Consider the following 24031-nt stretch of genomic DNA (forward strand, 5'->3'; position numbering starts at 1 on the left):
CCAGTCCCACAACCAGTGTAAAATTCCCTCCACCATTATCTCAGGTTTCTTGAACTCCCCAAAGCCTACCCCTTGGCAGGTATAAACAATTTACTTAATATTGCTTGTTAAAAATAAATGATATGAATTACTGAAGAAAACTTGATTAGGAATATTCTTGAAATTTGTTATATCTTACAGTGGGGTCATTATGTCACTATCTGAAGGTTTTCTAAAATATTCATTGCTAATTGAGCATTTTGCATGTCATCCTTGTGCAGGGGCCAAGCTAATCTTCTCTGTATCATTCCAGTTTTAGTATATGTGCTGCTTACGTGAGCACTAGTTGAGCATTCTATTGTCTTTGTTTGCTCAGCTTATATGACATTTATTAAATTATACACCTATGGGACCTGAGCAATAGCACAGCAGTAGGGCATTTGCCTTGCATGTGGCTGACCCAGGACAGACCTGGGTTCAATCCTTGGTATCCCATATGGTCCCCAAGTCAGGAGCGATTTCTGAGCACATAGCCAGCAGTAACCCCTGAGCATCACTGGGTGAGGCCCAGAAGTCAAAAAGTAAATAAATAAATAAATAAATTATACATTTAATTTTTTGTATTTCCACCAGAATGTCAGTTAAAGCTCTGTGAGTGTTGCGAACCTGCTTATGTGGCTGCGTGGTCCAGGACTTGGATAATCTGTGGAGCTGGGCTTCTGAGTGCATATGGTAGTAATTCTGGATCATTGGCATGGATTCCAGGAATTCTGGAAGTAGAGAAGCATGTGGGGATGTTGTCCATCCTAACTCCAAAGCATCCCAGAGATGTCTGGCTAACTTAGATTTTTACATATAGATCTTCTTTTTTATCTCTCAACAGGAAAGACTTCTCGAATGGCTTCTACTTTTAAAAGCATTTTTAAATAATTACTTTAAGCACTGCGGTTACAAAATTGTTCATGATTGAGTTTCTGTCAAAGAATTTACATCCCCTTCACCAGTGAATGCTTCCTGTCTCCAGTTTCCCTTCCACCTATTCTCCCGCCTGCCTCTTTCCCTCTCTTTTCTTCTTGACACTGTAGTTTGCAATATTGTTTCTGAAGGGGCACCATTCATATCACTTTATCCCCTTTCAGCATCCAGTTCTTGTCCAGAGCGATCCGTTCTAACTATCGTTGGTCCCTTCTATCAGTGGTCCCTTCTCTGTCCTAACTGCACTCATTGTTCTTTGTGATAAGCTTTCTATCATGGACTGATCCTCCTGGCAATTGTCTCTCTTGTCTCTGTATATTATTATTATACTATCTTATTTTTCTTATATTCCATAAATGAATGAGATTATTCTATGTCTGTACCTCTCCTCTGACTCATTGTACTCAGTATAATAATCTTCATATCCATCCATATATAAGCAAATTTAATGACTTCATTTTTCTAACAGCTGCATAGTATTCCATTGTGTAGATGTACTACAGTTTCATTAGCCATTCATCTGTTCTTGGGCACTTGGGTTATTTCCAGATTCTAGCTGTTGTAAATAGTGCTGTGAAAACATAGGAATGCAGAAGGTTTTTCTGCAAGGTGTTTTTGGGTTCCTAGGGTATATCCCTAGGAGTGGTATTGCTAGATCAGATGTAAGCTCAACTTCTAGGGTTTTTTTTTTTTTTTTTTAGGAATATTCATATTGTTTTTCCAACAAGGCTGGACCAGTCTACATTCCCACCACCAGTGAATGAGAATTCTTTTCTTCCCACATCAGCACTAGCACTGGTTGTTCTTGTTCTTTGTGACATGTACCAGTCTCTGTGGTGTGATATAGTATCTCTTGTTTTAATTTGCATCTCCCTGATGGTTAGTGATGTGGAGCATTTTTTTCATGTGCTTTTTGGCCATCTGTACTTCCTCTTTGAGAAAATGTCTGTTCATTTGTTCTCCGCATTTTTGGGTGAGGTTAGATGTATTTCTCTTGCTAAATTCTAAATATCTTAGATATTTACTCCTTATGAGATGGGTACTGGATGAATAATTTCTCTCATTCTGTGGGTAGTTTTTGTATCCTAGTCACTGTTTCCTTTGAAGTGCAGAAGCTTCTCAGTTTAAAGTAGTCCCATTTGTTTATCTTTGCTTCCACTTGCTTGGACAGTGATGATTCATTTTTGAAGATGCCCTTGGCTTCAGTGTCATTGAGACAATATATTGGGAAAATACCATTATGCTACTTGAAAATTATCTCATGATGACTGGAACATCTAATATGATAAACCTGTGATTTATCTTAAATTTGTGCTGTTTAATATCTTTACTTTTATATATTTTGAATTGTTGAATAGGTATACCTCAGAAAGTCCTTTTATAATAAACAGTAAGAATATTTAAAGTTGATCCCCAAGAAAGATTTCCTTAGGCTCTTTTGAGATATTTTTGCTAAAACACATTCATTTTAAATGTCTCGTTGGCGCCACAGTATCATTTATCTTTTTAAACTACAGCTGTGTCTTTTGTTAATTCTTTCTTCCCCATCATGTATTACATTAGGGTTTTATTTGCCCTGAAGCCTGTCCACAAAGCAGTCAAAATAGCTGACTTCAGAAACTAGTGAACTCCATACTTAGCTACCTCACGAAGAGACAAGTAATTTTGCAGATTTATTTAGTGGCTGGTAATTTTTGCCTCTAAAATATAGTTTTAATCTTAAAAATTTTTATCGGAAGTACAAGTCATAGTACTTCAGTGCAGCTCTTTGTGTTTTGAATATTGTTTCCCTAAAATTGAATTTACAGCTAATAATAATAATAAAGTATAATTATTGAAGAAAATACTTTAATAATTTAAGAATTATTTTTTTGGGCGGTTGGGTCAAACCTGGCAGTGCTCAGGGGTTACTCCAGGCTCTATGCTCAGAAATCACTCCTGGCAGGGACAGGGGACCATATGGGATGCCGGGACTCGAACCACCTTCCTTACCTCCATGCTATCTCTCCAGCCCCAATAGTTATCCTTAATTCCAAATTTAATATAATGTAATTTGTTTTAGAGGAAAGTTTTTAAACCTTTGAAGTTGTAGGCATAAATCAAGGAGTGTTTTCTATGATCCTTTCATTTCTCTGTCCTCAAAATTTGGACTTAGACTTTACCTTCTTATAAGAGATCATTTAAATTGAAGTCAATTTGAATTGTGCTTCATTTTCTTTTATGGAATATGGAAGTATAAACTCACAATGGTCTTCTGAGACTACCAGCAGCTATTTTTATAAAAGTATAAAATTCTTAAAGTTGTAAAGATATTTAAAATAAATGAAAAAATAAAATTTTTTGTTTGCTCAGTACCCCACATTTTGCTTTCATTTGGATAATTCTGTTTCTTAATATTCAGTAATAAGTACCTGTAGTTTTCTCATTCATCCAGAATTTATTTTTATTTATTTTTGCTTTGGGGGCACACCCAGTGATGCTTAGGGTTACTCATGGCTCTGTGCTCAGAAATTGCTCCTGGCAGGCTCGGGGGATCATATGGGATACTGGGGATCAAACCTTGGTCAGCCATGTGCAAGGCAAACACTCTACCTGCTGTGCTATTGCTCTGGCCTTATAAATTTTTTATGTATAGTTTTAAGTTATATGCTTTGGATTTTATTCCCAGAGTAGAATACTGAGAGAGGCAGGCAGCATTTTCAGAATACTGTGTTAGATACTCTAGTATTTACCTTTTTAATACTTATTCTCGCTGTCTTCCACAATGCAGAATCCAGCATTCTTATGAAATCTTCTCTTTCCTTCTTCAAAACAGCTATCTTTGTACTAATACAGTGCTTGAATAATACAAGCTCAGTCTTGACTACTTCTTCAGGCAGATTTTTTTAAACAAGGAAATTACCAACATTCTTTTAAACTGGAGGTTTTCTTGAGTAAGATGCGAGGTATTTAATAGACTTTGTTGTTATTGTTGTTGTTGTTTTAAACTTTATAGTGTATAGATGAGAAGATATATTGTGGACTGAAAAGAATGTAGATTTGTACCCCATCATAATGCACATCTAATTATGAAATCCTATTATATATTTATTTATTTATCCTATTACTTATTTATCCTATTACAGATTATTTACTCTATCTTTTTCATTTTTATTTTGAGGATATACCAGGATTTGTTACAGTACTACTGCAGATTCTGTCTTTGAGGCTCACTCCTACAGAGATATAGGGGACCATGCAGAAACCTTTGTTTCTGTCATGAATATGCACTCAGCCAGTTGAGCTGTCTTTTCAGCCCAGTTCTTTATTTTGGGTGGGGGCACACACACTGATGTTCAGGGATTACTTCTGGCTATGCACTCAGAAATCGCTCCTGTTCAGCCCAGTTCTTTTTCCATTTTTTATTTTTATTTTTTAAAGCAGTTTTATTTATTTATTAATTGATTGGTTTTTGGTTCACACCCGGAGGTGATGATCAGGGTTTACTCCTGGCTCTGTGTTCAGAAATTGCTCCTGGCAAGCTCAGGGGACCATATGGGATGCCAGGAATCGAACCAGGTCCATCCCAGATCGGACACATGCAAGTCAAATGCCTTACTGTTGTGCTATCTCTCTGCCCCCTTCTTTTTCATTATAAATGTTTTATTAATAGCTATTTGAAATTACAGGGAAGAGATTAATAACCCACATCTCTTATGCTGAGTACTAAGATAACACAACCTTTACAAAGCCTCTTTTTTTCTGTTTTTATTTGCTTTGCCTTTTTTTTTTTTTTTGATCAACCTTGTAGTGCTGGCGAAGGGGCTATTTCCAGCTTTGTGTCCTTGGTTGGTCCTGGGACAACCATGCTTGGGAACCACTCAATATTGGGGATAGAACCCTGGTCTCCCACCTAAAAAGCAAGGGGGGTGTTCTTGTTATGACTGAAACCCAACTACAATTACATTTGTATTCATGGTGTTTAAAGAAATTATTTAATAACAAAAAAAACATGTACTCAGTCTATTGAGCTATCTCTGTCTCCCAACACCTCATTTGCAGTTACACATAATTTTGGGAATAGTCTGAAGTTATCACATGCTCATAAATCAATGTAATATTTTAGTAATAATTTTAGTAATATTTCTTAGTAATATTTTTTCTCGTGGTACTCATTGCTTGCTAAACCTGCTTTATCAAACTTTTTGATGTGATTTCTCAAGGTAACTTGAGTGAACTATTTACTCATTCTATATGAGTATTTTGCTAGGTACAGACACCCTATTATCTCTGAATATATTACTTTCACAGAATACTTTAATCTAAAGGACTGTCCATTCTACTTACTTTTTTCTGGGCTGTGGAAGTCTATGGTCTCTTATAAAGTAGATGTCTCTCTTCCCTTTGTTTTCTATACCCTTTAGTGTGTAACTAAAGTAGGGTTGTTTGTTTATGAGAGCATTTTGAAAAATAACTTGTAAATTTTTCTTGGTCTTCCTAATTCCTTCGGAACCAGATAGAAATCTTTGATTGCTGACGTGAAAGATCAGATCAGATCATAGACTGCACTATATGTTTTCAGAATTCCCCATTATTTCCAAATGTAAAGAAGGGTCTAAGACTTCGCATTTCCCTCCTCAAACTATCCAGACACCCCTTTACTTATTTTTTCCTTTAATTTAAGCACAGTGATTACAAAGATGTTCATGATTTTCAGTTTTATGATGTACAACACCTTTAGCCTGTGAAAATTTCTCAGCACCAATGTCCCTGGTTTTCCTCCCACCTACCCCTTGAACCCTTGAATTTCACCTCTCTCTCTCTCTCTCTCTCTCTCTCTCTCTCTCTCTCTCTCTCTCTCTCTCTCTCTCTCTCTCCCTCTCTCTCTCTCCCCCCCCCTTCTTTATTTTTCTTTTTGGACATCGTGGATTTACTGTTGTTAATGGAGGGGTACTGTGAATATCACAATATCTCTGTTCAACACCCTGTTATTGTTTAGAGTGATCAGTTCCAACTGTCATTGTCAAAGTGGTCCCTTCTCTACCCTATTTGCACTGCTCTACTCTTTTAAGCAGGATTCCTACCATGGACTGATCCTCTTGGCCCTCTTCTCTATTGTCTCTGATATTATTAACAAACTATCTTCTATGTTTCTTATATTTTATAAATGAGTGAGATTATTCTATGTCTATACCTCTCCTACTGACTCATTTCCCTCAGCATAATAATCACCATATCCATCCATGTACAAGCAAATTTCATGATTTCATTTATCCTAACAGCTTCATAGTATTCCACTGTGTAGATGTACCACAATTTCTTTAGCCACACATCTGTTCTCGGGCATTTGGCTTGTTTCCAGATTCTAGCTATTGTATTGTACTGCAGTGAAGATAGGAGAGATACCATTTACTTGTTACATAGTATGAAATAATAAATGTATTCATTTAAAAAAATTACTACTTTAAATCTTCTAATATAAGCCTCAAACCAAATGAAAGCAATTTCAGAGAACTTAATTTCTGAAATACTTTTAGTAATGACAGCTACATAGAGTAATTTCCATAGTGAAACACTGAAACTTAATACTCAGTTGAATTTTATAATTGGGCTAATAACTTCATATTTTTATGCCTGCTGATGATAAACTTTGTGCCTTTTTTTTTTATAAGACTCCAGTCCACAAAGCTATCTTACTCCCAAACCTCTGATTATAATGGTAACTAGTTTTGATAAGATATTTTTGTTTTTACTTTGAGGCCATGCCTAGCAGTGTTGAGTGAGGGGCTACTCCCAGTCTGCTCCACGGTCAGTCGTGGAACTCAAGGTACCATGTGCTGAAGAGCAAACCTGGGGTTTTTGCATGTGCTTGGCCCTCTGAGCTATTTCTACTGTCCTTCATCTCTAATCATTTAAAAATGATTAATTTTTTAATTAGTCACCACGATTAATAGGATTTTTCATGATTGTATTTTTGATGTATTAATGGTCTACTTTCCTTCACTAATGTCTCATTCACCATCCTTTTCTCTATGAAAGTCACTTTTGTTGTTCTTTATTTTTTTTTTTTTGGGTCACACCCAGTTGCACTCAGGGATTGCTCCTGGCTCTGCACTCAGAAATTATTTCTGACAGGCTTTGGGGACCATATTGGATGCCTGGGATTGAGCCCAAGGGGGCCGCATGCAAGGAAAATGCCCTATCTTCTGTGATATTACTCCAGCTCCACTTTTTTTTTTAATAACTTTGGCACTGTGACTCACACTACTGTTACTGATAGAATTTTATGTGTAACACTTCACCACCTTTCAGCATTCTTCCTCTCAAGGAATCACTATCTTCTCCCATTGTAGGAAGTGTTGTCTGTCCTATCCTATCCACACCACCCGCTCCTATATTGGCAAGCTTCTTACTGAAGACCAGTAAGATCATCTAATCTTTTAAGTTGCTTAGGAACAAGTTAAAATGTACATTTCAATCTATCATTTTTTGTTGCTGTTATTATAGCCTACTGCCTTGCAACCCTTTGTAACTATTTTTCTATCACTTCCCACAATGCATCTTGACTTTTCACCATCCTTGGACATGCCACTCTTTTACCCAAACTCCTCATATTCACTGTTGTATTGTCTAACTCTAACTTAATAGAATGTTATAGTTGCAAGACCACATTTAGGAGGCTATGGTGCTTAAATTCAAGGCTGTCCTGCATTATCTGCTGACTGTGTGACCCTCCCTGTACCTCAGTTTCCACATTATAGAAGTATTATAATCATGATACTATTTCAAAATATTTTAATTTTTTTCATCTACTTAACATTGGTTTATAGTATTATTGGAACTTTAGAGGATTTTGTTTATGCTTTTGGGCTAGAGAGATAGCTTACCAGGCTGAATGAATGTTTTGCATGTGGGAAGCAAGTTTGAGCCCTGCATCATATGGTTTCCCCTTGTACGCTGGGAATAACACTTAAGCACAGGAGAATCCAGAAATAATCTCCAAAAAATGCTGATTCTGACCCAAAAATCAAAATGAAAAGTTAAAAAACAAAGAACATAAATAAAACCACATAGCCTCATACTTATGAATATGTGTAATTGTCATTATTCTTACCACCATTTCAGTGCTGTCTTACCTCCAGAAGACCCCTGCCTTTTTCCTTTGGACACCACTATAAATTTCAGGATGTAGGGGTTGGTTTTGTAAACAGCTTGTTAGCTTAGCAATTTATATCTCACATATGAGTATAATCATTTAGTAGTTATCTCTTCTTTATTTTTTCACTGCAAATTCTATCCATATTTGTCCCAAAGCACAATTTCATCTTTTTTAGTAGTAAAATAATAATGTAATATGAGTATATGTACAATATTGTTCTTATTCCATTATCTGATGATGGGCATTTTTTCCTTATGTTACTACCAATCCACCTCTTTATTCTGCTTTTCCCTGCTACCCCATTCTTGGTATTATACCTTTTGTAATCCAAGACCAAGGCCTTGCTATAATTAAATCTTATATTGACCCTCTTTTGTTTCTCAGTATACTACATATGAGTGGAATCACCTGGTATTTGTCTTTTTCCTCTGGCTTTTATCAGTTGACATGATACACTCCAGCTCCATTTAAATTACAGTGAACTACAAGATTTCTTTTTCTTTCTGCATTTTGGGCCATACCTCATGGTTCTCATGAGTTATTCCTGTCACTGCACTTATGAATTACTCCTGGCAGTGCTTATTTGGGGGACAATATGGGGTGCCAGGGAATGAACCCTGTTCATTCATATGCAAGGCAAGTGCTCTACTTGCTGTACTGTCTTTTCCACCTTCTTTTCTCTCTCTTTTTTGGTTGACTCACCATGAGATATTCAGTTACACAATTGTTGATGATTGAATTTTCATCATACAATGTTCGAATACCCATGCCTTCACAAGTGTACACTTACTGTATGTTTTCTTTTGACTGCATAGCATTTCATGGTTATATATACCATAACTTTATTTATCAGAATCAACTTTAATTTTTAGTCCACTTATTCCCAAGACAATTTAACCAATAAATGCCAATTTTAAATTACATTTTTATAAGGAGGAACTAATTAACAACATTAATAAAAGCCTATTTTGTCTATCACAACTTCTTTCTCATTTATCTGGTATTGAACATTTGGGTTGTTTCCATATTCTGACTAGTGAACATAGGCATATATGTATCTCTTTGAATTACTTTTTTTTAAAAATATTTTGGGATACTCACTCATCTATGGGTTTTAAGAAAAATGAAAGACATTCTTGCAATAGTAATTTTCAGACACAAAAGAGAAAAGAGCTGGAAGTTCCAGCTCACCTCAGGAAGCTCACCACAAAGAGTGATGAGTTTAGTTAGAGAAATAACTACATTTTGAACTGTCCTAATAATGAGAATGTATGAGGGAAGTAGAAAGTCTGTTTAGAGTACAGGCGGGGGTCGGGTGGAGAGGAGGGAGACTTGGGACATTGGTGATGGGAATGTTGCACTGGTGATGGGTGGTGTTCTTTACATGACTGAAACCCAAACACAATCATGTATGTAATCAAGGTGTTTAAATTAAAAAAAATATTTTGGGATAGATGTCAAGAAGTGGATTAGCTGGAATATTTGGGAGCTACTTTTTTTCTTTTTAGAATAACTATCTTTGTCTTTTCCATGGAGACTGAATTGTATAACATTTCCACAACTATCAAATGAGGATTCCTTTCTTGCCATATTCCCACAGATCCTGGTTGTTCCTAGTCTTTTTATATGTACCATTCTCACCAGTGTGAGTTAATATTTAAAAATCATTTTAATTTGTGTTTTCCTGACTATAAGTGATGAGTGATGATGAATACTTTTTCCTATCATCTAGTCATCCACATGTCCTCTCTATGGAAGTGTCTTCATTCACTCTCCCCGTTTTTTGAAGGGATTTTTTGTTGCTACTGAGCTTTATGAGTGCTTTATATATTTTGGATGCCAACCTCTAAGCTGATGTGTTGTGTACAAATATCCCCCCCCCCCTTTTTGGGGGGCACACCCAGCAGCGCTTAGGGAATTCTCCTGGTTCTGAGAAATTACCCTTGGCAGGTTTGGGAGACCATATGGCATACTGGGGATTGAACTTGGGTCGGCTGCATGCAATGCAAATGCCCTACCCATTATGCTATCACTCTGGTACCAATTTTCTCCCAGTTTGTAGGATCACACTTTTTACTTGTAAGTAAATGTTTCTGCTACTTACTATATAATCCTTGAAAATTTTACTTTAACTTTTGTGTATTAAAAATATACCATATAATATGTCTGTAACTTAGTAATGACTAATAAATACTTACGTTTCTCTAAAGTATTTTAAAAATAGTTAAATACTAAATTATTCTAAATATATTCACAATTAAAAAGCAAACTTGTTATTGATAATCCAAATATATGCATTCTTCTTATTATTTACTCAGTGTGATGAGTATTAAATGAGAAAAATATATTGATTTCTTTTTGATAGTTTATTACTCGAATGAATCAGCATGTATACTAATGAGCCACATCTCAAATATCAGTAGTGACACATGGTTTTTGGTTTTGTTAATAAAAGAAGACAAGACTGGAGAGATAGAACAGCAGTAGGGCATTTGCCTTGCATGCAGTCCATCCAGGATGGTCAGTGGTTTGAATCCCAGCGTCCCATATTGTCCCCCGTGCCAGCCAGGAGTGATTTCTGAGCACAGAGCCAGGAGTAACTCCTGAGCACCATCGGGTGTGTCCCCCCCAAAAAAACCAGTAGAAGATAATTAATTGGACTTCTTTTTAATTATTTTTAAACAGGACAGAGATTTCTTCAGATGACTTTCTGCTTGACTGAACTACACCTATGGTCCTTAAAGAATACCTTACACATTAGTGGTAAGTGAGCTCTGGATTAATTTAAATGTTATCCAAATATAAGTTAGACCACTATAAGTAAGTACTAACAATGGGGGGGTGGGCAGAGAGATAGCACAGCAGTAGGGCATTTGCCTTGCATGCAGCCGATTCAGTACAGATGGTGGTTTGAATCTGGGCATCTCATGCGATCCCCCTTGCATTCCAGGAGTGATTTTTGAGTGCAGAGTCAGGAATAACCCCTGAGCATCACCAGGTGTGACCCAAAAACCAAAATAAATAAATAAGTATTAACAATGGTTAGAGCCTGGATTCTTCAGTGGAGTTGCATATTTACTTTTTATTAAAAAAAAAGTGCTATTGGAAAAGAATTCATCTAGTCTGATTAATTTACTTTAACTTGAGTAGCTTTTTTCATGTGAAAATTAATTTTATTAATTAAATTTTAATATTTGTTTCTGAATTTGGGAGTAGAGGGCTTGGATCTGGATTTGGGTGAGGGTGGGGGGTTAGATCACATCTTGTGGTGCTTAGAACTTACTCTTGGCTCTGTGCTCAGGGAATCATACCTGATAGTGCTCAGAGAACCATACATAGTGCCCACTGTGTACCATCTCTCTGGTCCCTATTTATTTTATTTTTTTTAATAGGAAAACATTTGATGTTATCTAATATAGTTGAAGAGCTGCATCACATATTGACTAGTAATTGTACTTCTAGATATATGTCCTACCTAGCAAAATCCCCAACAATATGTGAAACAGGAGATATGCACAAATGAGAATTAACCAAAAATTGTGCGCTAATATGGTTGGAGAATTGGGGAGTAAGTGTAAGGAGGATCTATAATGGCAAAGAGAACATAATTTTCCATTGCTCTAAAGGAGCAGTTATACAGAAAACTAAAGAATTAAGAAATAATGGAACATAGTGTTTACATCTATGAAGATATAAATCAGAAGAAATAGTTAAGAATTGAAACAGTTATTTTTAGAGAACAGTACTGAGGACTAGATGATACCCAGTGTGCCAATATTATTTATGTTGAAGGCTTTACTAGCAGTATTTGAATTTTAAATTAAAAATATTTTTTTACAGATGATGGAGCAACAGCACAGCAATAGGGCATTTGCCTTGCATGCAGTCAACCCCAGATGGACTGGTTTGATTCTTGGCATCCCATATGGTCCCCTGTGCTTGCCAAGAGCAGTTTCTCAGCACAGAGCCAGGAGTACTTCCTTAGTGCTGCTGGGTGTGACCCCCAAAACATTTTTTTACATATTTTAATTTTGACATTTGACAAGAAAGATTAAGCCCCTGAAATCTCAAAATTAAATTTGTAAAACCTACTTTGGGGAGATTTTTGCTTCCTTCCTTCAAGGCAAATGCCTTACTTGCTGTATATATCACTGTATATATCACTCCAACTCATCAGCTCATTTGCTGATGCTTTCTAAGTTCAAAATATAACACAAATAAGGACTACAGTCTTTTTAAGCTCCAGTGTTTCTTCTATAAGAAGATATTTTTTTATCATTTTTAAGAATGATTATTAAGAAATTTGTGGTATTTTAAAAAAAGTATAAACTTGATTTTAATGCAAGTATTTTCTTTTTAAATTTTGTTTCTTTTCTTTTTGGGGGTGTTGGGCCACATCCAGTGGCACTCAGGGGTAACTCCTGGCTCTATACTCAGAAATCACTCCTGGCAGGCACAGGGGACCATATGGGATGCCAGGATTCGAACTACCTGGTTCAGCTGCATGCAAGGCAAGCACCCTACTACTGTGCTATCTCTCTGGCCCAAATTTTTTTTTCTTTTTAATTAAAATTTTTTTAGATTCCATAGTTTACAGTACTATCTAAACTGCATAGCAAATTTAGCACTACAGCCTCCCCAAGAGTATCTGCTTCCCTCCACTTTCCCTGCCTTCACCCTTACCCTTGTAACCTTCCTTCTGAAGAAAGGTTTTCGGTTTGGGGTATTTATTATTCCCCTACTTTGTTTCTTTATATCCCATACATGAGAGAGATCTGTATCTGTTCCTTTTCCTAACTAACTTCATTCAGCAGTGATACTTTCCAGATCCATTCATGTGGTAGCAAACAGCATAATTTCATCTTTTTTTTACATCAGTGTAGACATTTCAGAAACAGAAAAGTGATACATTTAGTTATCTATAGATATGATAATTTTTTATTTGTTTTATATTCTTGTACTTAGAAAGCATCTCAGCAAATGAGCTGATGAGTTGGGGATAGAGCAGCGACTAGGCCATTTGCCTTGAAGGAAGGAAGCAGACCCAGGTTTGCCAGAGCCCATCAGTATTGCTCCCTTAGCAAAGAGCTAAGAGAAGCCTTGAGCACACCTGAGGGTGGCCCATAATCAAAAAGAAAACATCAGCAATTCATCTAGTAATTTCTTAGTACATACACATTTCTGAAAATATAAATGTGCTGTTAGTATTTTGAAAATGTACTTAGTGTTTTGATGCCACCTCTGGCAGTGTTTAGGCCTATATTCTTAACTGGGTGCTCAGAGGTCACTCCCATTAGTTCTCAGAGGACCTATGGAGTGGGGTCAAACCAAGGACTCTTTATGCAATCCATGTATGTCAGCGTGCTGACATATCTGCTGTTTGTCTGACCTCTATTTTGACTCCAAAATAGTGATTTGTAGGTCATTTTATTGTCATTATTGATTATCATTAGCAAGGCTATCAGAATTGTATTATGGTAGACTCATAAACTGAGGTATTTTCTCCTGTGGAATACAGTAGAACCTTTTATGCTAATAATTTCCCTGTCTGGCATGGGTTTTGAAAATACTATTGTACATAATAGGGTGAGGTGTGTACAGATAAGGTCTTTATATCATCTTTATAGTATCATTTAAAGTTATGAATATTTTGATGTGTTGACTGATGAGCATAATTATAGATCAGAGTATTATAATAGAAAAAACTGCAGGTGTGTTTAGTTCCTATGGCTCTTAGATTTAAAAAATATTGATGAGGGGCTGGAGCGGTGGCACAAGGGATAAGGCATCTGCCTTGCCCTTGCTAGCCTAGAACGAATTGCGGTTCGATCCCCCAGTGTCCCATAAGGTCCCCCCAAGCCAGGAGTGATTTCTGAGCATATGGCCAGGAGTAAACCCTGAACATCATTGGGTGTAGCTCAAAATATATATATTGATGAGGGGGATTGAGAAAGGAGGAAAGCACACCCAGCAGTGTTCAGAGGTCACTCTTTTCTTTTTTTTTTTAATATAAAATCTTTATTTAAGTACCACGATTACAAGCATGATTGTAGTTGGGTTTCAGTCATAACCAAAACACCCCCCTTCACAATGCAACATACCCACCACTAATGTTCCCCCCTCTGTCTTTCCCAACCCCTGCCTGTATTCGAGACAGGCATTCTACTTTTCTCACTCATGAAGATTGTTATGAGAGTGGTTAGTGAACTTATTCATCTAACTGCACTCACCACTCTTTGTGGTGAGCTTCATATTGTGAGCTGGTCCTTCTGGCCCTCATCTCTATTGTCTCTGGGCATTATTACAATAATGTCCTTAGTGTCCTTAAATGTTCTTAAGATGAGTGAGACTATTCTGTCTGTCTGTCTGTCTGTCTGTCTGTCTCCTTTCTCTCTCAGATGTATTTCACTCAGCATAATAGATTCCATGTACATCCAAGTATAGCAAATTTCATGACTTCATCTCTCCTGAGGGCTGCATAGTATTCCATTGTTCCACAGTTTCTTTAGTTATTCATCTGTTGAAGGGCATCTTGGTTGTTTCCAGAGTCTGTCTATTGTAAATAGAACTGCAATGAGTATAGTTGTGAGGAAGGGATTTTTGAATTGTATTTTTGTGTTCCTAGGGTATATTCTTAGAAGTGGTATGATCCCTGAATCCTATGGGAGCTCAATTCCCAGTTTTTTGAGGAATCTCCATATTGTTTTCCATAAAGGCTGGACTAGACAGCATTCTCACCAGCAGTTCTCTCCACATCCCCTACAGCACTTGAATATTCTTGTTCTTTGTGATGTGTGTCAGTCTCTGTGGCATGAGATGGTACCTCATTGTTGTTTTGATTTGCATCTCCCTGTTGATTAATGATGGGAGCATTTTTTCATGTTCCTTTTGGCCTTTTATATTTCTTCTTTGACAAAGTATCTGTTCATTTCTTCTCCCCATTTTTGATGGGTTAGATGTTTTTTTCTTTTTAAGTTCTGTCAGTACCTTGTATATTTACGCTATTAGTCCCTTGTCTGATGGGTATTGGTTGAATAGTTTCTTTCATTCTGTGGGTGGCTTTTGTATCCTAGGTACTATTTCCTTTGAGGTGCAGAAGCTTCTCAGCTTAATATTTTCCCATTTGTTGATCTCCGCTTCCACTTGTTTGGAGAGTGCTGTTTCCTCCTTGAAGAAGCCGTTAGTCTCAATGTCATGGAGTGTTTTACCTACATGTTATTCTATGTACCTTATGGTTTCCAGTCTGATATCAAGGTCTTTAATAAACATTTGGATTTGACCTTTGTGCATGGTATTAGCTGGGGGTCTGAGTTTGCTTTATTGTAGTGACTAACCAGTTGTGCCAACACCTGTTGTTGAAGAGGCTTTCCTTGCTCCATTTTGGATTTCTTTCCCTTTATCAAAGATTAGTTGATTGTATGTCTGGGGAACATTTTCTGGATACTCAAGTCTATTCCATTGATCTGAGGTGTTCTGTCTTTATTACAATATCATGCTGGTCTAATAATTATTGCTTTGTAATACAATTTAAAATTGGTGAAAGTAATGCCTCCAATATTCCTTATCCCAAAGATTGCTTTAGATATTTATGGGTATTTATTGTTCCAAATAAATTTCAGGAGTGTTTGATCCTCTTCTTGGAAGAATGTCATTGATATCTTTAGAGGTATGCATTAAATCTGTGCAATGCTTTGGGGAGTATTGCCATGATATTGCCAATCCAGGAGCAGAGTATGTGTCTCCAATTCCTTGTGTCCTCTCTTGAAGCAGCCTTTTATAGTTTACTTTGTGTAGGTCCTTCAGCTCTTTAGTTACATTGACTCTAATATATTTGATTTTGTGTGGCACTAATGTGAATGGGAATTTTAATAATATTTTATTTAAAGACCTTAATTACAAACATGATTATGGTTTAGTTTCTGTCATGTAAAGAAAACCCCCCTTCACCAGTGAAACATTCCCACCACCAATGTCCCAAATCTCCCTCCATTCTACCCCACCCTCACCTGTACTCTAGACAGGCTTTCCAGTTTCCTCATTCATTCACATGATTATGGTAGTTCTCAGTGTAGTTATTTCTATAACTGCACTCACTACTCTTTGTGGTGAGCTTCATGAAGTGAGCTGGAAGTTCCAGCCCTACTCTCATTGTCTCTGAGGATTGTTGCAAAGATGACTTTTATTTTTCTTAAAACCCATAGATGAGTGAGACTATTCTGCATCTCTCTCTCTCTTTCTCTCTCTCCCTCTAACTTATTTCACTCAGCATGATAGACTCCATGTACATCCATGTATAGGAAAATTTCATGACTTCATCTCTCCTGATGCTGCATAATATTCCATTGTGTTTATGTACCTCAGTTTCTTTAGCCATTTGTCTGTTGAAGGGCATCTTGGTTGTTTCCAGAGCCTGGCTATTGTGAATAGTGCTGCAATAAATATAGGTGTGTGGAAGGGATTTTTATATTGTATTCTTCTGTCCCTAGGGTATATCCCTAGGAGTGGAATAGCTGGGTCGAATGGGAGCTCAATTTCCAGTTTTGGGAGGAATCTCCATGTCGCTTTCCATAGAGGTTGGACTAGACGGCATTCCCACCAGCACTGGATAAGAGTTCCTTTCTCTCCACATCTCCGCCAGCACCAATTATTCTCATTCTTTGTGATGTGTGTCAATCTCTGTGGTGTGAGATTGTATCTCATCGTTCTTTTGATTTGCATCTCCCTGATGATCAGTGATGAGGAGCATTTTTTTATGTGCCTTTTGGCCATTTGTATTTCTTTTTTTATCAAAGTGTCTGTTCATTTCTTCTCCCCATTTTTTGATGGGATTAGATGTTTTTTTTCTTGTTAAGTTCTGTTAGTGCCCTGTATATTTTGGAGATTAGCCCCTTATCTTATGGGTATTGGGTGAATAGTTTCTCCACATGGTGGGTGGCTCTTGTATCCTGGGCACTATTACTTTTGAAGTGCAGAAGCTTCTCAGCTTAATGTATTCCTATCTGTTTATCTTCTTCCACTTGTTTGAAAAATGCAGTTTCCTCCTTGAAGATGCCTTTAGTCTCAATATCATGGAGTGTTTTACCTACGTGTTCTATATACCTTATGGTATCAGGTCTGATATCAAGGTCTTTAATCCATTTGGATTTTACCTTCATACATGATGTTAACTGGGGGTCTATGTTTGCTTTTTTGCAAGTGGCTAACCAGCACCACTTGTTGAAGAGGTTTTCCTTGCTCCACTTTGGATTTCTTCCTCCCTTGTCAAAAATTAGGTGATTGTATGACTGGAGAACATTGTCTGATAACTCAAGCCTATTCCACTGATCTAAGGGTCTGTCTTTATTCCAATACTATGCGGTTTTGATAACTATTGCTTTGTAGTACAGTTTAAAGTTGGGGAAAGTAATGCCTCCCATACTCCTTTTCCCTAGGAGTGCTTTAGCTATTCGAGGGTATTTATTGCTCCAGATGAACTTCCTAAGTGTTTGATCCACTTCTTTGAGGAATGTCATGGGTATCTTTAGAGGGATCGCATTAAATCTGTATAATGCTTTGGGGAGTATTGCAATTTTAATGATGTTAATCCTGCCAATCCATGAGCAGGGTACGTGTTTCCATTTCCATGTATCCTCTCTTATTTCTTGGAGCAGGGCTTTATAGTTTTCTTTGTACAGGTCCTTCATGTATTTGGTCAAGTTGACTTTAAGATATTTGAGTTTGTGTGGTACTAATGTGAATGGGATTGCCTTCTTGACGTCCATCTCTTCCCTATCATTATTGGTGTATAAAAAGGCCATTGATTTCTGTGCCACCTTGCTATATGAGTCTATGTTTCTGGAAGCTTTTTGGTACAATCTTTAGGGTTTGGGTTTTTTTTTTTTTTGGTTTTTTTTTTTGGGGGGGGGTCGGTCACATCGGTGTTCAGGGGTTACTCCTGGCTGTCTGCTCAGAAATAGCTCCTGGCAGGCACGGGGGACCATATGGGACACCAGGATTCGAACCAACCACCTTTGGTCCTGGATCGGCAGCTTGCAAGGCAAACGCCGCTGTGCTATCTCTCCGGACCCATCTTTAGGGTTTTCTAAGTAGAGTATCATTTCATCTGCAAACAGTGAGAGCTTGACTTTTTTCTTTCCTATCTGAATTCCCTTGATATCTTTTTCTTGCCTGATCACTATAGCAAGCACTTCCAGTATTATGTTGAAGAGGAGTGGTGAGAGCAGACAGCCTTGTTTTGTACCAGAATTTAGAGGAAAGGCTTTTAGTTTTTCTCCATTGTGGATAATATTTGCCATTGGCTTGTGGTAGATGGCTTTAACTAGATTGAGAAAGGTTCCTTCAATTCCCATCTTGTTGAGAGTTTTGATCAAGAATGGGTATTGGACCTTATCAAATGCTTTCTCTGCGTCTATTGATATGATCTTGTAGTTTTTATTTTTCTTGTTGTTGATGTTGTGTATGATGTTGATAGATTTACGGATGTTAAACTATCCTTGCATTCCTGGGATGAAACCTAGTTGGTTGTAGTGTATGATCTTCTTGATGATGCATTGGATCCTATTTGCCAGGATTATGTTAAAGATCTTTGCATCTGCATTCATCAGGGATATTGGCCTGTAATATTCTTTTTTGGCAGCATCTCTGTCTGGTTTTGGTATCAAGGTGATGTTGGCTTCATAAAAGCTGTTTGGGAGTGTTCCCGTTTTTTCAATTTCATGGAAGAGCCTGGCTAGGATTGGTAGTATCTCCTCTTGAAAGGTTTGAAAGAATTCATTAGTAAATTCATCTGGGCTTGGGCTTTTCTTTTTGGGCAGATGTTTGATTGCAGTTTCAATTTCCTCAATAGTGATGGGGGTGCTTAGATATGCTATATCCTCCTTACTTAACTGTAGAAGGTTATGTGTCCAAGAATTTATCCATTTCTTCTAGATTCTCAAGTTTAGTAGCATAAAGTTTCTCAAAGTAGTCTCTGATTACCCTTTGGATCTCTGCAGTATCTGTCATGATCTCCCCCTTTTCATTTCTAATATGGGTTATCAGGTTTTTCTCCCTCTCTCTTTCTTTGTTAGTTTTGCCAGTGGTCTATTAATCTTGTTTATTTTTCAAAGAACCAGCTTCTGCTTTCGTTGATCTTTTGGATTGTTTTTTGGTTTTCCACTTTATTGATTTTTGCTTTCAGTTTTGTTATTTCCTACTGCCTCCCTATTTTTGGTTCCTTATGTTGGTCATTTTCTAATTTTATGAGCTGTGTCACTAAGTTATTCAGGTATGCCCCTTCTTCCTTTCTGATGTGTGCTTGCAAAGCTATAAATTTTCCTCTCAAGACCGCTTTTACTGTGTCCCATAAATTCTGGCAGTTTGCGTCTTCATTATCTTTTGTTTCTAGGAAAGTTTTGATTTTCTCTTTGATTTCATCTCGGACCCACTGGTTGTTCAGTAGCAGGCTGTTTAATTTCCAATTGTTAAAGTTTTTCTTCTATGTGGCTTTGTAGTTCACATCTAAGTTCAGAGCTTTGTGGTCAGCAAAGGTAGCCTGCAAGATTTCTATCCTCTTGATTTTATGATGGTATGTTTTATGTGTCAGCATGTGGTCTATCCTGAAGAATGATCCATGTACATTGGAGAAGAATGTGTATCCAGATTTTTTGGGGTGGAGTGTCCTATATATATCTACTAGTTCTCTTTTTTCCATTACTCTTTTCAGGGCTAGTATGTTTTTGTTGGGTTTCAGTCTAGTTGACTTATCAAATGTTGACAGGGCCGTGTTGAGGTCTCCCACAATTATTGTGTTATTATTGCTGTCTTCTTTCAGATTTGTCAGTAATTGTATTAGATAATTTACTGGTCTCTCATTGGGTGCATATATGTTTAATAGTCTGATCTTCCTGTTGCACATATCCCTTGATTAGTACATGGTGTCCATCTTTGTCCCTTACAACTTTTTTGAGTATAAAGTTGGGGTCTCAGATATTAATATGGCCACCCCAGCTTTTATAAGGGTGTTGTTTGATTGGATGATTTTCCTCCAGCCTTTGATTTTGAGTCTATGTTTGTTCTGACTATTCAGGTGTGTTTCTTGTAGGCAGCAGAAGGTTGGATTCATCTTTTTGACCCATTTTGCCACTCTGTGTCTTTTAATTGGTGAATTTAGTCCATTGACATTGAGGGAGATGATTGTCATAGGATTTAATGTCATCTTTGTAGATACGTTTGCTGTTTGTTGGTCTCTCTTGTCTTAAAGTAGACCTTTCAGTTTTCCCTTTAAGGCTGTTTTTTTATCTGTGAAGTTTCTGAGCTGTTGTTTATCCATGAAGCTATGTATCCTTCCTTCAAACCTGAACGTGAGTTGGGCTGGGTGCATTATTCTTGATGAGGCATCTATTTTATTCAGTCTTGTCACAATATCCCACCACTGTCTTCTGGCCTTGAGAGTTTCTTGTGACATGTCTGCTGTAAGTATTAGTGATGTTCCTTTGAATGTAATTTCCCTTTTTGATCTTGCTGCTTTCAGTATTCTATCTCTATCTGTGGGATTTGTCATTGTAAGGAGAATGTGTCTTGGTGTGTTTTTCTTTGGGTCTCTTTTAGCTGGTACTCTTCGGGCATGCAGGATTTGATTGCATGTAGTCTTTAATTCTGGGAGTATCTCTTTGATGATGTCTTTGACAGTTGATTCTTACTGGAGATCTCCTACCTGGACTTCTGGGACTCCAATGATTATTACGTTGTTTCTGTTGAGTTTATCAAAGACTTCTAATTTCATCTGTTCACATTCCTTGAGTACTTTTTTCATTGCCTGATCGTTTTTCTTAAGGTTCTTTTCCAATTTCTTCTGCTGTGTTGAGTTTTTCTGCATCCCATCTTCCAGCACGCCGATTCAGTCCTCAGCTGCTGTTACCCTGCTGGCGAGGCCATCCACTGACTTTTTCAGTTGAGCTACTGTGTTTTTCAGATCTGTTATTTCAGTTTGAAGTTTTCTGATTTCTGTCTTTGTGTTCTGTTCAGATCCATCTATGCTTTCTTTGAGTTCTACAAACATCTTCCATATTACTATTCTAAACTCCTTATCTGGGAGGTTAATCAGATGGTTGAGATTTTTTAGGTCATCTGAGCTAGCGTCTTCATTCTCTGTGTATGGTGTTTGCCTGCAAGGTTTCCCTATTGTCACGCTTGTAGTGTGATTTTTCTGCGTGTGTGGTCGGGTTCATTGGTTAGAAAGAGTGTGCGGCCGCAAAGCGAAGCAAAGTGGCCGTGCTCTTCTGGAGCCTCTGGGAGAGCCATTTTTCTGGGCCCTTTTCAGTCCACTCCCAAAAGGTTTCGGAGACAGCACAGTGGAAAAACACGCACAAGCAACACTCACAGTCAGGAATCACTGGGTGGGCATAGATTTTCCCAGCCTGACATCACAAACAGAGGACTTTCCTTTCTGCAGAATACTGTGGATAGCCGGTTTTCATGGTCAGACACAGTTCCTTGGCACTCTGGCCCTTGGATGAGCCTCTGGGAGAGCTATTTTTCTGGGCCCTTTTTGATCCACTCCCAAGAGGTTTCAGTGACAGGACAGTGGAAAAACACCCATAGGAAACATTCACAGTCGGGAATTCTGAATGACCTCCTTGATGATTCATTGGATCTTATTTGCCAGAATTTTGTTGAGGATCTTTGAATCTGTGTTTATCAGGGATCCTGATCTGTAATTTTCATTTTTGGCAGCATCTCTGTCTGGTTTTGCTATGAAGGTGGTATTAGCTACATAGAAACTATTTAGAAGTGTTCCTGTTCTCAATTTTATGAAAGAGCCTTGCAAGCACTGGTAGTAGTTCCTCTTGAAAGGTTTGAAAGAATTCATTAGTGAACCCATCTGGACCTGGGCTTTTGTTTTTGAGAAGACTTTTGATTACCATTTTAATTTCCTCAATAGTGATTGGGCTGTTCAGATGTGCTATATCTCCCAATTTAAATGTAGAATATTATAAGAGCCCAAAAATTTATACATTTCTTCCTGGTTCTCATTTTTTGTGGCATAGAGTTTCTTAAAGTAGTCTCTATTACCCTTTAAATCTCTGCAATATCTGTCATGATCTTCCCCTTTTCATTTTTAATATGGTTTATCAAGTTTCTCTTCCTTTCTTTGTGAGTTTTGGTAGTGGTTTATCAATATTCTTTATTTTTTTAAAGAACCAACTTTTGCTTTTGTTGATCTTTTGGATTTTTTTTTTTTTTGGCTTCCCATTTCATTGACTTTTGCTCTAAGCTTTGTTATTTCCTTCTGCCTACCTATTTCCTTTTGTTGATCATTTTCTAACTTTATAAGCTGTGTTATTAAGCTATTCATGTAGGCCCCTTCTTCCTTCCTGAAGTGTGCTTGCAAAGCTTTAAATTTTCCTCTCAGTACTACTTTTGTTGTGTCCCATAAATTCTGATAATTTGTGTCTTCATTGTCATTTGTTTGCAGGAATGTTTGATTTCCTCTTTGGTTTCTTGTCTTAGCCACTGGTTGTTCAATAGTAAGCTGTTTCATTTCCAGGTGTAAAGTTTTTCTTCTGTGTCTCTTTTTTTTTTTTAATTTTTTTTTATTTAAACACCTTGATTACATACATGATTGTGTTTGGGTTTCAGTCATAAGTTCACATCTAATTCAGTGCCTTGTGATCAGCAAAGGTAGTCTACATGATTTCTATCTTTTTGATTTCATGGAGGTATGTTTTATAGGCCAGCATGTGGTCTATCCTGGAGAATGACTCATGTGCATTAGAATAGAATGTGTATTCAGGTTTCTGGTGATGGGGTGCCCTATATCTATATCTATATCTATATCTATATCTACTAGTCCACTTTCTTCCATTTGTCTTTTCAGAGGTAGTATATTTTTGTTGGGTTTCAGTCTGGTTGACCTAATAAGGTGTGACAGAGCATTGTTGAGGTCTCCCACAATTATTGTATTGCTATTGATATCTTTTTTCAGATTTGTCAACAATTATATTAAATTTTTTTCTGGTCCTTCATTGGATACATATATATTTAGAAGTGTAATGTCTTCCTGTTGTACATATCCCTTGATTAGTATGAAATGTCCATCTTTGTCCCTTACAACTTTTCTGAGTCTAAAGTTTGTGTCATCTAATTTTAATATGGCCACTCCAGCTTTTTTAAAGGTATTGTTTGCTTCGATGATTTTTCTCTAGCATTTTATTTTGAGTCTATATTTGTTCTCACTATTCAGGTGTGTTTCTTGTCAGCAGTAGATGGTTGGATTTAGGTTGGTTTTTAGTTTTTTTTTTTCGGCCACACCCAGTGACACTCAGATATTACTCATAGCTATGTACTCAGTAATTACTCCTGGCTTGCAGGACCATATGGGACCCTGGGGGATTGAACCGTGGTCCATCCTAGGCAGCATGCACAAAGCAAATGCCTTACGGCTCACACCACTGCTCTGGCCCTGGGATTCAGTGTTTTTGATCCATTTAGCCACCTTGTGTCTCTTAACTGGTGCAGTTAGTCCGTTCATTTATATTGAGAGAGACAATTGCCATGAGATTTAGTGCCATCTTTGTGTAGAAGTTTGGTGTTTCTGTTGGTCAGTTTTGTCTTAAAGTAGACCTTTCAGTTTTTCTTTTAAGGCTGGTTTTAAGTCTTCAAAGTTTCTGAGTTGTTGTTTATCCGTGAAGCTATGTATAATTCCTTCAAACCTGAAAGTGAGTCTTGCTGGATGCAGTATTCTAGGTGAAGCATTCATTTCATTGAGTTTTGACACTATGTCCCACCCCTGCCTTCTGGCCTTGAGGGTTTCTTGTGAAAGTTCTGCTGTAAATCTTAAGACTGCTCCTTTGAATGTAATTTACCTTTTTTTTATCTTGCTGCTTTTGGTATTCTATCTCTATCTATGGGATTTGTATTGTACCTCAGATGTGTCTTGGAGTGCTTTTCTTCTGGTCT

At 37.3% G+C, this 24031-nt stretch overlaps 1 protein-coding gene and 1 non-coding gene across 2 annotated transcripts in view; one reads left to right on the forward strand and one right to left on the reverse strand.

The window, feature by feature from the left end:
- The window catches only part of WDPCP (WD repeat containing planar cell polarity effector), a 288768-nt gene that overhangs the window by 73605 nt on the left and 191132 nt on the right, over positions 1-24031 (forward strand). The window contains exon 2 of the mRNA XM_049784760.1: positions 10778-10855. Coding sequence (XP_049640717.1) covers positions 10795-10855 — 61 coding nt within the window. The 5' untranslated portion in view covers positions 10778-10794. The remainder of the gene's footprint in view (positions 1-10777; positions 10856-24031) is intronic.
- Positions 215-322, reverse strand: LOC126025203 (U6 spliceosomal RNA). The gene has a single exon (XR_007501244.1). It is a non-coding gene; the product is annotated as a U6 spliceosomal RNA (small nuclear RNA).

Source organism: Suncus etruscus, chromosome 12 (assembly GCF_024139225.1).
Source record: "Suncus etruscus isolate mSunEtr1 chromosome 12, mSunEtr1.pri.cur, whole genome shotgun sequence".
NCBI lineage: Eukaryota > Metazoa > Chordata > Mammalia > Eulipotyphla > Soricidae > Suncus > Suncus etruscus.